The 12,034-nt window shown below is 66.7% G+C and overlaps 1 protein-coding gene across 1 annotated transcript in view; it reads right to left on the reverse strand.

Annotated features, from left to right (window-relative positions):
* The window catches only part of PLEC (plectin), an 83,846-nt gene that overhangs the window by 54,783 nt on the left and 17,029 nt on the right, over window positions 1-12,034 (reverse strand). The window contains exons 3-10 of the mRNA XM_077781463.1: window positions 5,162-5,223; window positions 4,648-4,662; window positions 4,185-4,274; window positions 2,667-2,744; window positions 2,482-2,574; window positions 2,128-2,294; window positions 267-382; window positions 70-176 (exon numbers count right to left, since the gene is read on the reverse strand). Of these exons, the coding sequence (XP_077637589.1) occupies window positions 70-176; window positions 267-382; window positions 2,128-2,294; window positions 2,482-2,574; window positions 2,667-2,744; window positions 4,185-4,274; window positions 4,648-4,662; window positions 5,162-5,223 (728 nt within the window). The remainder of the gene's footprint in view (window positions 1-69; window positions 177-266; window positions 383-2,127; window positions 2,295-2,481; window positions 2,575-2,666; window positions 2,745-4,184; window positions 4,275-4,647; window positions 4,663-5,161; window positions 5,224-12,034) is intronic.

A 12,034-nucleotide genomic window follows, 5' to 3' on the forward strand; every position in this document is an offset into this window, starting at 1 on the left:
CGTGTGGGGCTGGGAGTGATGCAGGGGGTGGCAGCAGCCCCCCAGCAGCCCCCCAGCCCCCCGACTCACGTTGGCCTTGACGCCGTCCTGCACCTCGGGCACGCGCGGCATGGCATCGTACAGCGAGGACACGTAGGTGATGATGGACTTCTCATCTGGCTGCGCCACGTCCACGTCTGGGGGAGGGAGGGGGTCAGCTGGGGCACCCCGTGCTGGGGAGGGACGGGGCTCGGCAGAGGGACCCCCCAGTTCACCCCAGCCCGTACCTTCGGGGTCCAGCAGCCGCGTCACCCCCAGGTCCCGCTCAGCCACGGTGAAGGCCTGGTCCAGGTTCTCCAGGTTGCTCTGGCGGTACACCCGGCTCATGTCGATCAGCATCGGCCTGCGGGTGGGGGTCAGCAGGGCTCAGTGGGGCTGTGGGACCCCAAAATCCCGAGGAGGGCAGGTCCCCCCTTTTCTGGGGCCTCCCTCCCCTGCCCATACTCCTGCCACGCCGTCCCACACTGGGGACACCGGTGGCAGGGGAGACCCCACAGCCAGCACAGGGACAGGACGGGCTGGGGACACACGCCGTCCCCAGTGGGAACCCCAACACAGTCAGAGCCCCCACGTGCTCTGAACTGGGCTGTTGTTGTTGAGGTGGTTGTGATATAACGTAGTTTTAGATGGTAACTCTTTATTATTGAAGATGGTTGACTTTTTATACACTTTTTAATTTTTTTTTCTTTAATTCTTCTCTTACCTTGGTTTCTTTGGTTATAGTTTTGGAGAAATTTTTTATTAGATTTTTTTGTTTGTTTCTTAGTTTCCTTCTGTTCTTTTAGCTAACAGGCTGTTAGCCCTGTCCACAGGGCACCCCAACCCTGCATGGGGCTGATACCGCAGTGCCCTGTGGGGCTGACACCCCAGTGTCCCGTGGGGCTGATACCCCAGTGCCCCATGGGGCTGACACCCTGGGCCCCTGTGGGGCTGACACCCCAATCCCCTGTGGGGCTGACACCCCAGTGTCCTGTGGGGCTGACACCCCAATCCCCTGTGGGGCTGACACCCCAGTGCCCTGTGGGGCTGACACCCCAATCCCCTGTGGGGCTGACACCCCAGTGTCCTGTGGGGCTGACACCCCAATCCCCTGTGGGGCTGACACCCCAGTGCCCTGTGGGGCTGACACCCCAATGCCCTGTGGGGCTGATACCCCAGTGCCCTATGGGGCTGATACCCCAGTGCCCTATGAGGCTGATACCCCAGGGCCCTGTGGGGCTGACACCCCAGGGCCCTGTGGGGCTGACACCCCAATCCCCTGTGGGGCTGACACCCCAGTGTCCTGTGAGGCTGACACCCCAATCCCCTGTGGGGCTGACACCCCAGTGTCCTGTGAGGCTGACACCCCAATCCCCTGTGGGGCTGACACCCCAGTGTCCTGTGGGGCTGACACTTCAGGCCCCTGTGGGGCTGACACCCCAATGCCCTATGGGGCTGACACCCCAGTGCCCTATGGGGCTGATACCCCAGTGCCCTATGAGGCTGATACCCCAGGGCCCTGTGGGGCTGACACCCCAGGGCCCTGTGGGGCTGACACCCTGGGCCCCATGGTGGGGCCAAGCTCAGTGCAGCAGTGCCGTGGTGCAGAGCACAGCACAGCTGGGACACGGCACGGTGCAGGTGACTCCCCCCACCTGGCACAGGCCTGCACATATTTTCTCTCCCCAAAAGCACGCAGCGGTCCCAGCAGGACCCGTGGGGACCTGCCTGCCCCCGCCCTGGCACGCCAGCGGTGGGCACGGCGCTGGAGCACAGGCTGATGGGCTGGGACTCGTCAGGAGCACGTGCTCACGTCGCCCCGAGGAGGATTGGCACAGCCACCCCGGAGAACACAAGGTCAGCACGACTGCCCCACGAGCACGGGATCAGCACGGCTGCCCCACGAGCACAGGATCAGCACAGCTGCCCCACGAGCACGGGATTAGCACGACTGACCCACGAGCACGGGATCAGCACGGCTGCCCCACGAGCACAGGTATGGCTGCCCCATAAGCACAGGTATGGCTGCCCCATGAGCACAGGATCAGCACGGCCGCCCCACGAGCACACGCCTGCCCGTGGATCACACGGCACCACCACAGTACCCACCTGTGCCGGTGGATGATGGCGTTGAAGAGGCGCCCGTCCCGCCAGCTGGTGGTGAAGTTGTCACAGCGGAGGCCCTGGTAATCCTCCACCATCCGCTGTGACCACAGCAGCAGCTTCTCCTTGGCTGTCATGTCCTCCGACTGCCCGGTCACCTGGATGTCTGAGATCTGCCAGGACACAGATGTTACTCCGGAAACCGGCACGGGCACCAGCACAGCGGCACTCGCTGCATGGCACCGCCAGTGACACCACTCCTGCCCCACTGGGGACCAGACCAGCCCGGGGAGGCCCCCAGCACCATGAAATCCTGACCCCTCAGTACCACTGTCCCCGTCCCCACCCCGCCGGGCTCACCTGGAAGTGGAGGATGATGGTCCAGATGAGCCCCAGTGTCAGTTTGGGGTTGCCGTCGGCGATGTCATCGTTCCGGATGTTCACCAGCTTCACCTGCAGCGCAGGACACACGCGGCTCAGGGCTGGGGGAGCCCGGCACAGCCCCGGGGGTTATGGGCATCCCAGGGGTCCCTCCCCCTTCTCACCTGCCGATGCTTCAGGTAGTTGAGGGCAATCTGGACATTCTGCAGCTTGTGGAAGCGCATCCGGCCCTTCTCCCGCGGCTGGGGAAGAGGAGGGTGGTGAAGCGCGGCCACGCTGGACACAGCCCTGCTGCGTCCTGCCGCCGCAGCCCCTCGGTGACGCCACACGCCCCCGGCCCTGCCGCGATGCCACCGCACTGTCCTGCCGCCCCGGCGCCGTCCGGCCGCTCCCGGCGCCGCACATGCCGATGGCACCCGCCCTCGCACTTTGCCCTGCAGGGGTGGGGACGCTCCCCATGCTCCCCCCGCCAGCCCGCGGCACAGGCTGTTCCCACGCCACGCCCGGCAGCACCGGGACCATCGCAGCCGTCCCGAGGGGAGCCGAGTGCCGCAGCGGCACGGCAGCCGCTGCCCGGGCAGGAGCGCTGCTGGCCCCGCTGCCAGCGCACCGTGGTCCTGCCAGCGCTGCAGGCGTGGCCACCGTGGTCCCTCACCATGCAGCTCCCCAGCACGCTCCAGTGTCCCCTCAGCAGGACCAGGAACTGCCAAGACGGGTGAGCCCCCCAAACATGTGGGTCCCAGCTGGGGTCCCCTGGGTCTTGCCCAAACAGACCCCCCAGGATGTTCCTGCCCCATGGCAATGCTGACATTGCACCAACTAAGCCCAGCTTTGGCTGCCAGGAGAGCTGGGGGCTCCATGAAGCCCCTTGTGCCGCTCAGCAGCAGACCAGGGTCACTCCCATCCCACAGAAAGGGGCCAACATGGACCCGCAGCCACTCGGGGCCAGGGCCGGCCCTAGCGTGAGACCCAGGGAGTTGGTGGCCACGGGCCACCCTGCAGAGCAAGCAGCACGTCCTGCTGTGGTGCCAGGAGCCAGAGTCCAGCTCCTGACAGCCTGGTGGGATCACTCCCAGTGATGCTGCTTCTGCATGATGACTTCTCTCTTGCTGCTGCCACAAGTTCTGGCCCAGGGAAACCCACCCCCACAGCTCTGGGCACCAAGGGGCACCAGGACAGGCAAAGCATGCAGCAGAGCACCGGGACAGCACCGGGACAGGCACGGCACACGGCACATGGCATGCAGACAGTGCTGGGACATGCTGGGCACCGCTCCGTGCCGCTGTCGCAGCACCGCTGTCTCCGGCCGCGCCAGGAGCCGACGGCAGAACCACTCACCAACCGCAAGGTCCGGAGGACGTCGCGCTCCCGGGGCTGCCCCGGCCGAGCCGAGCGGAGAGGAGCAGAGAGAGGAAGGAGAAGGAGGAGGCAAAGGCGGCGGTGGGCCGGGGGCCGGCGCCAGGAAGCAGAGAGGGCACCAAAGCAAAGAGAGGTTAGAGGCGGGGGCGCGGGCACTCCGGGGTCACCGGGACAGACCGACGGCCAAGCAGGACGAGAGGGAACAGAGGCAGGCAGCGAGGGTGAGGACGAGGATGAAGACGAGGGTGAGGACGGCCGGCGGAGGGGTGCCGCCGCGTGGCGGGGACCGGGGGACAGTGCGGGCAGGGCAGAGTGGCACCTACCAGCGTGTCACCCGACAGCACCTCCAGCAGCGAGATGAGGTTGTGCCCGTCCCGCAGGTCCTCGTACAGGTCGTTGACATGGCGCTGCGCCTGCGGGGAAAGCCACGGTGTCGGGGGGCCGGGGGCAGCTGAGCACCCCCCACCCCTGCCAGCCAACACCGGGGTGGGTGCCCGGTGACCCCCCAGCGCAGCGGGTGCTCACACACAGCTCCAAGTGCAGCTGGTGTCCCCAGTGCCACTATCCCCCCAAACACACGCAGCAGCTCCCCCTGTGCCAGGATGGATCCGGCATCACTCTGGCATCACTCTTGGCATGCAGAGACCCACCGTGAAGGGCTCAGACCCTCCGCCCACCATGCAGGGCTCAGACCCACTGCCTAGCACAGTGGCAGCCCCAGGGGAAAGGAGGGTGTGCAAGGAGGAAGAGCGCAGTGGGACAGACAGACAGCGAGGAAGGACCTACCTCTGGTCGCCAGTGCTGCGCAGGGCAGAGAGAAGAGAGCAGTTAGGAGAGAGCTGAGAGGGGACCCAGGATGGGCAGAGCGTGGTGGCACCACGATGGCACTGCAGGGTCAGGGACACGTGGAGACACATTTTGGGGAACTGGGCCATGTCCCAGTGTGTGCCAGGTGCCAAGGTGGGGCTCTGCCTGTGGCAGGGACTGGGGACTGGCAGGGGTGGGACAGGACTGAGGGCGCCAAAGCACAGGACACATCCCCAGGTGCCAAAGGCACCGTTCCCTTCTGGCACACTGGGAGGGCAGCAGGAGGGCAGATCCCACCTGGAGGGCAGAACCCCACCACAGAGGCAGCTGAGAGGCCTTGACCAGAGGTGTGGCACAGGAGCACTGGCATGGGCACCGGGGACCCTCCACTGCCACGTCTCAGCTGTACCAGCACACGGGGCTGTGGGTGGGGGTGATTTGGGGCTGGGGACTGCTGGGGCAGTGGTGCCCGCTGGACTGGCAGTGCCCATACCTTGATAAGGTGCTTGTTGACCCATTTGGTGAAGGTTTTCTTCTGGACACGATCTCGCTCATCTGCAAGAGAGGAGAGGGACAGGTGAGCCAGTGGCACCAGGGTTGTGGCACAGCAAAAAACCAGGCCCCGCCGGTGGCACCGCAGGGCATGGCTGGCACAGGAAACGATGAGCCAACCACTCTGGGGAACCACGGTGAGTCACGGGGGTGCGGGGAGAGGAAACAGCTAACGGGGATCGGCCCCAGCGTGCCAGCACCACGCCAGCACCCACCAGTGCCCGCCAGCACCCGGCAGCACCTCGACTCCGAGCACTGAGATTAGATCAGTTGGCCAGAGCGCAGTGCTAATAACATGCTGCTAATAATGTGCTGCTAATAAATAACGCCAAGGTTGCAGGTTCACCCCCAGTACGGACAAATCAGGAGTTTGACTTGGTGATCCTTGTGGAACTGCTTTCAACTCGGACTATTCTGTGTCTCTGTGACTGCTGGGAGCAGGAGGTGCCCACTCAACCCTGAGCCCTCTGGCACTGCTCTGAGGAGCGCCAGCACTGCCCTGGGCCCAGTGGGCACTGACTGAGCAGTTTGGGTACTGTATGGAGATGAGGCCATGGGGTGCTTGTCCTGGCACCACCCTGGCCCAGTTCCAGTCCCACAGACAGGGCCCTGGTGGGACATGTACGGGACTGAGATGAGCCCATACACCATCTGCGCTGCCAGAGCTGTGGGACACCCCAGGACACCTCCAGGACACCCTTCTCTGTGGGCACAGGGCCAAGCAGGGCTGCAGTGAGTCACGGCGCTCCCTGCCCGCTGCCCTGTCATTAGGGGATGGCATGGGAAGGGTGACGCATTGGGATGGGAACCCGGGATCGCACAGGACCCACCCCCCCAGCACCCGCTACCAGCGCCCCCTGCCCTGCACCCCGCTAACCCCCCAGCGCCCCACTGCCAGCACCCCTGTCCCCCCCAGTGTCACAACCGCTGCCACACCCAGCCTGATGGCCAAGGGGGGTCGGAGGCCAGACGTGACACCCCACGCGGCAGCCGCAACGCCCCGCTGCCCTCGCCGTGGCGAGCCGGGTGCTGCGTGCTGGGTCTTGCCCTGCTGGAGCGTGCCGGGATCTGCCCACGCGGCACCCAGCGCCCCACAGCCAACACTCCCCGCCGGGAGAGCGCCCCGGGGTGCCGCACAGCCCGGTCACCCCGCGGGCCCACGGGCGCTCAGGGCACAGCCAGGGCGTGCCGGGCCGGGAGCGGCCACGGTACGAGAGGAAGAAAGGAAGGAAGGAAGGAAGGAAACGTGGGGCACACTGCGCGCCGAGCGGGGGGCACCGACACCATAGCCCGGCACCCGCGCCCACAGCATTGACACCCGAGCGGTCCCCGAGCGGCGCCCACCCCGCGGCGGCGGCGCCGGGAGAGCCGCGGCCAGGCCGGAGCGGCCAGGCAGGCAGGGCGTGGCAGGAAGCGACCGAGGGCACCGGGGATGGAGCTGGGCGGCGGCGAGGGGTCTGCAGCCGTCTGCCCCACAGCCCGCCCCTCCAACACCGCCCCAGCGTGGGGGTCTGCCCCACGGCCTGGCCGGAGATATCGGCCCGGCGTGCGGGTCTGCCCCGCAGCCCGCCCTGGGTACGCCAACCTGGGGACACCGCCCCGCACGGGGCCCGGCCCCAGGGACACCGCTCTGGTGTGGGGGGCTGCCCCACGGCCCGCCTGGGGGCCCAGAGCCGCGGGGACACGGACCCAGCACTGGGGACCCCGGCCCGGCGCGGGGCTCTGCCCGGGGGCACCGCCCCAGGTGGGGATGCAAAGGTGGGCGGCCCCCACGCCCCCCGCGGTACCTTTGCGGCCCTCGGCCGCCCGCAGCACGGCCAGGTACAGGTTGTCCTCAGAGCCCGTCCGGGCGGCCGCCGCCGGAGCCTCCTCCGAGCTGCGCCGCGGCCGGGACATGCTGAGCGAGCCCCGGCACAGCTGCGCTCCCTTCCCGCTCCGCCGCCGGTCCCGCCGCGAGTGGGGCGGCCCGGGGAGGAGACCGGGCTCTCTCCCCCCGCCCCACGCCCCACGCCCCACGCCCCGACCCTGCCCACAGGAAACTCCTGAGCTTTAACCCTTCCCTCCCTGCGCCTGCAGGCGGGATGGGACACGGAGCCACGGAGCAGCCACGGAACGCTCCACGGGGAGCCGGCACCCCCAGCCCCACATACGGAGCCGCGGGACCCCCGGATCTGCGAGAGCGGGGAGCGGGACCCCGGTTCCTGAAGATCGGGGTGCTCATAAACCCTTCACTCATTGTGGCCAGACCCCTGCCCCACCCCTCGGGGCCTTGGGACCCTCAGGTCCGTAAGTCCGGGGGGGGGACGGTGGGGCCCCCAGCCTGGCACTGTTGGACCCCCAGCCACCACACCTCAGGACCACCAGGTTTACAAACTCTGGAGGCTCAGGTCCCCCAGGTTTGCAGGTCAAAACCCTCCTTGCCCCTCACAGAGGATCCCCAGAACCCCTCTGGCCTCATGGTCAGCAGCTCCCCAGCACCCCAGGCCCCAGCTGGGACCTTCAGTCCCTGTGGGGGTTTTGGCACCACCCGGTGCCACCGCCCAGGGACCACCTCAGAACCCCCAGCCCAGCCCTGGAGCTGTAGGACCCCAGCTCCCCTACCTGGCGCTCAAGCCCCCAGGTTCACCAGCCCCAGTCCCAGGGCCCACATTTGAGGGGCTCAGATCCCTGGGGTCCCTCTTGAGGGGTTCAGGGTCACAATCCCCTGGGCTGCAGGATCCCCAGGATGGGGGACTGTGCCCCACAGGCTCCCCCATGTGCCGCCATGCACACACCAGCCCCACCAGCAGCTCTGCTCCCTACAAGCACCCCAGGACAGCACCCCACACCCTGCCCTGTGCCCCACAGCACCCACAGGCTCTCACATCGGGTGGGGGCATTGGCAGCAGTGTAGGAATCCCCCCTGCCCAGAGATTCACCTCCCACCGCCCTCCCCCAGTGGGTGACAACGTCAGCTGAGGGGACCACAGGGCAAATTCAGGGGTTGCACCCCATTGGGTGCTGCATCCCCCCGGAATGTCCCTCCCCGGGGACCCCCAGGGAGGCTGGCACGGGCTGAGAATCCCCAGCCCCTTGGGGTGACACAGAGCTGCCAGTCCTGTCAATCACAGCACCCACAGCACCCATGTCACCAACGTCACCGACATCACCGACGTCATCCACGGCAGGGGTGGCAGCTGCTGGGGAAAGGGCAGCTGTGAGTGCCCTGGGTGCTGCCAGCCTGGCTTAGCCAGCACCCCAATACCTAGGTCTGCACCCCAACACACACGTCAGTGCCCTAAAGCCCACTTCCTGTGCCACAACATCCGTGTCTGCACCCCAACACCCGTGTCTGCACCCCAATACCCATGTCTGCACCCCAACACCCGTGTCTGCACCCCAACATCCATGTCTGCACCCCAACATCCATGTCTGCACCCCAACATCCATGTCTGCACTCAAAAACCCATGTTTGCAGCCCAATATCCATGTCTGAGCCTCAATATCCATGTCTGCACCCCAACACCCGTGTCTGCACCCCAACACCCATGTCTGCACCCCAATACCCATGTCTGCACCCCAGTACCCATGTCTGCACCCAACATCCATGTCTGCACCCAAACACCCATGTCTGCACCCCAACACCCGTGTCTGCACCCCAATACCCATGTCTGCACCCCAGTACCCATGTCTGCACCCCAACATCCATGTCTGCACTCAAAAACCCATGTTTGCAGCCCAATATCCATGTCTGAGCCTCAATATCCATGTCTGCACCCCAACACCCGTGTCTGCACCCCAACACCCATGTCTGCACCCCAATACCCATGTCTGCACCCCAGTACCCATGTCTGCACCCAACATCCATGTCTGCACTCAAAAACCCATGTTTTCAGCCCAATATCCATGTCTGAGCCTCAATATCCATGTCTGCACCCCAACACCCGTGTCTGCACCCCAACATCCATGTCTGCACCCCAATACCCATGTTTTCAGCCCAATATCCATGTCTGAGCCTCAATATCCATGTCTGCACCCCAACACCCCCGTTCCGCAGCACGGGCATTGCCCGTCCTCAGTGCGGAGTCCAAAGGACACGGGGCTGTGGCCTGGTCCTGCCGTGACTCACGGTCCAACCGCGCGTTGGCGGCGCCCCGAGCGCCCCGCCGGCCCCCGCCCACCCGTGACACCCACCCCGACACCCACCCGTGACACGCTGTGGGTGCGGGGGCCCGTCAGGGAGCGGCAGCCGCGGCCGGGCCGATGCCCGCTGGGACAGAGCCAGCGCGGCCGCCGCGGAATGCGGGCGGCACCGGCCCGGCCCCAGCCCCGGCACGCACATTTTTCCGCCGAGAGCGCATCTGGCACAGGCACATCTGGCACAGGCACATCTGGCACAGGCACATCTGGCGCCCGGAGCGCGGTGGGAGCCCTGCTGACGCACGTCGGGGGAGGCAGGGACACCCCGGAGCCGCGGCTGCCCCGACACGGCCGCAGGAGCCACCGGACGAGAGAGGGACACGGCGGTGACACCGCCAGGGCGGTCACAAGGGTGGCACCGCTGCGGTCTGGCACCGCGCTCACACGGGCCGAACCGCTCCCGACGCGCCGAGCCGGGACCGGCGGTTCGGAGCCGGGACCGAGCCTGGGATGGATGCGGGGTGAGAGGAGGAACGAACGGTCCTCCCGCCACCGGCACCCCCCGGCTGCGGCACCCCCGGCACCGGCGGGTACCGACCGGGAGGACGCGGCGGCGTCAGCGCCAGCGCTTTGAAGACCTGACGGGGCGGCTCCTGGCACCGTCCCCGGCGGCTCCCGGGGCAGGCGGCGCCCGGCTCCCGGGCCCGGCAGCTCCCGGCTCCGGCGGCTCCCGGGCCAGCCGGGCCGGCCGGGCAGGAGCGCCTCAGTCTCGCCCGCGGGTGCCGACGCCACCGGGCCGGCCCGGCTCCCTCCCACGGCGTCTGCCACCCTCGGGGCTCCGGGGGAACCCCCGGGAGCCGCCGAGCCGCCCCCACCTCGACCCTGCGGCACCCGCGGGCGCGGAACGGGCGCTGCCGACAGCGGGGGTGCACCCAGCGCCGTGGTGACACCCAGGGGACACCGCCACGCACCAGGCCAGGACAACGGCGCAGCAAAGCACTGCCGCGGCTCCAGGCAGTGGCACGGGGACCCGGCCGCACAGGGCTGGGGGAGACCTCGAGCCCCATGCCAGGGAGTGCCAGGAGGCACCGGAGTCTGCGGGCAACAGCAGCGAGCGGGGAGTGGCACCGGGGGGAGTGGCAGGGCCCGGGGGTGGGGGGACAACACCGGGGAGGGGGTCAGCACCGGGGGCTCCCCGCGGGGACACACGCAGGGGGACCTGACACGGCACGATGGGCACACGGGGCACTGAGGGCAGGGGCTCCCCAAGGTGTGGGAGCACGCCGGGGGGGTGGGCACGGGGAGATGGGCCCTGACAGACACACGGCGTGCACACACAGACACACAGACACACAGACACACAGACACACAGACACACAGACACAGGCACACAGACACACAGACACCGGCACATGCACACAGGGCGCAGACACGTGTGCAGACACACACACGGGGTGTGCAGGGACACACACACACAGAGAATACATCTGTGTGCCGCTGTGTGTAACATATTTGTACACACACACCAGAACACCCTGTGCACACACACACACACAGAGAATACATCTGTGTGCCACTGCATCTAACACATTTGTACACACACATGCACCAGGACACCCTGTGCACACACACACACACACAGAGAATACATCTGTGTGCCACTGCATCTAACACATTTGTACACACACATGCACCAGGACACCCTGTGCACACACACACACACACACACACACACACACACACAGAGAATACATCTGTGTGCCACTGCGTGTAACACATTTGTACACACACACATCAGGTGTGTGTGTGTACATCACACAGACATGCACACACACACAGAGGCATGCACACACGCACACACATGCACACACACACGCAGAGGAATGCACACACAATACAGGCATGCACACACACACACGCACACAGCCACACAGAGCCATGCACACACACACACACACATAGAGGCATGCACACACAATACAGGCATGCACACACACGCACACAGCCACACAGAGCCATGTACACACGCACACACATGCACACACACACAGACATGCACACACACACACACACAGCCACACAGAGCCATGCACACACACACACACACATAGAGGCATGCACACACAGAGGAATGCACACACAATACAGGCATGCACACACACACACGCACACAGCCACACAGAGCCATGCACACCACGCACGCACACACACGAGTGTGCAGCAGCTCGCTCCCATGCCCACGCACCCCCTCACAGACACACGTGCAGCTCACACACGCTCCCATGCACGCCTGTGCACACCTGAGTGCACGGACACACTCGGGCGGACACACGCGAGGGACGCGCGCCCGCACACAGGTGGGAGGCACGCACAAACACAAACACGCGCACACATTTCCACAACCAGCCCTTCCCGGCAGAGCCCGCCCCAGGCTCGGCGCAGCCCGGCCCGGCCCTGAGGGCGGGGTCACAGCGGGGGCGTTGCTCGGGGGGGGGGATCCGCCTTTCCCCGTGTCCCCCCGCCCCGCCGGGTCCCCCCCGTCCCGCCGCTCCCGCACCCCCGCCGCCAGCGCCCCCCGCGCTCCCCTCCCGCCCCAGGACCCCCTCGCTCCCTCCGCCGCGCCCCCCCGGCCCCGCTCCCCTCGGTCACCGGTGCAGCAGAGCCGGGCGCTCAGGTACCGCCGCCGCTCGGGCCC

The sequence above is a fragment of the Lonchura striata genome, chromosome 1, assembly GCF_046129695.1.
Source record: "Lonchura striata isolate bLonStr1 chromosome 1, bLonStr1.mat, whole genome shotgun sequence".
NCBI lineage: Eukaryota > Metazoa > Chordata > Aves > Passeriformes > Estrildidae > Lonchura > Lonchura striata.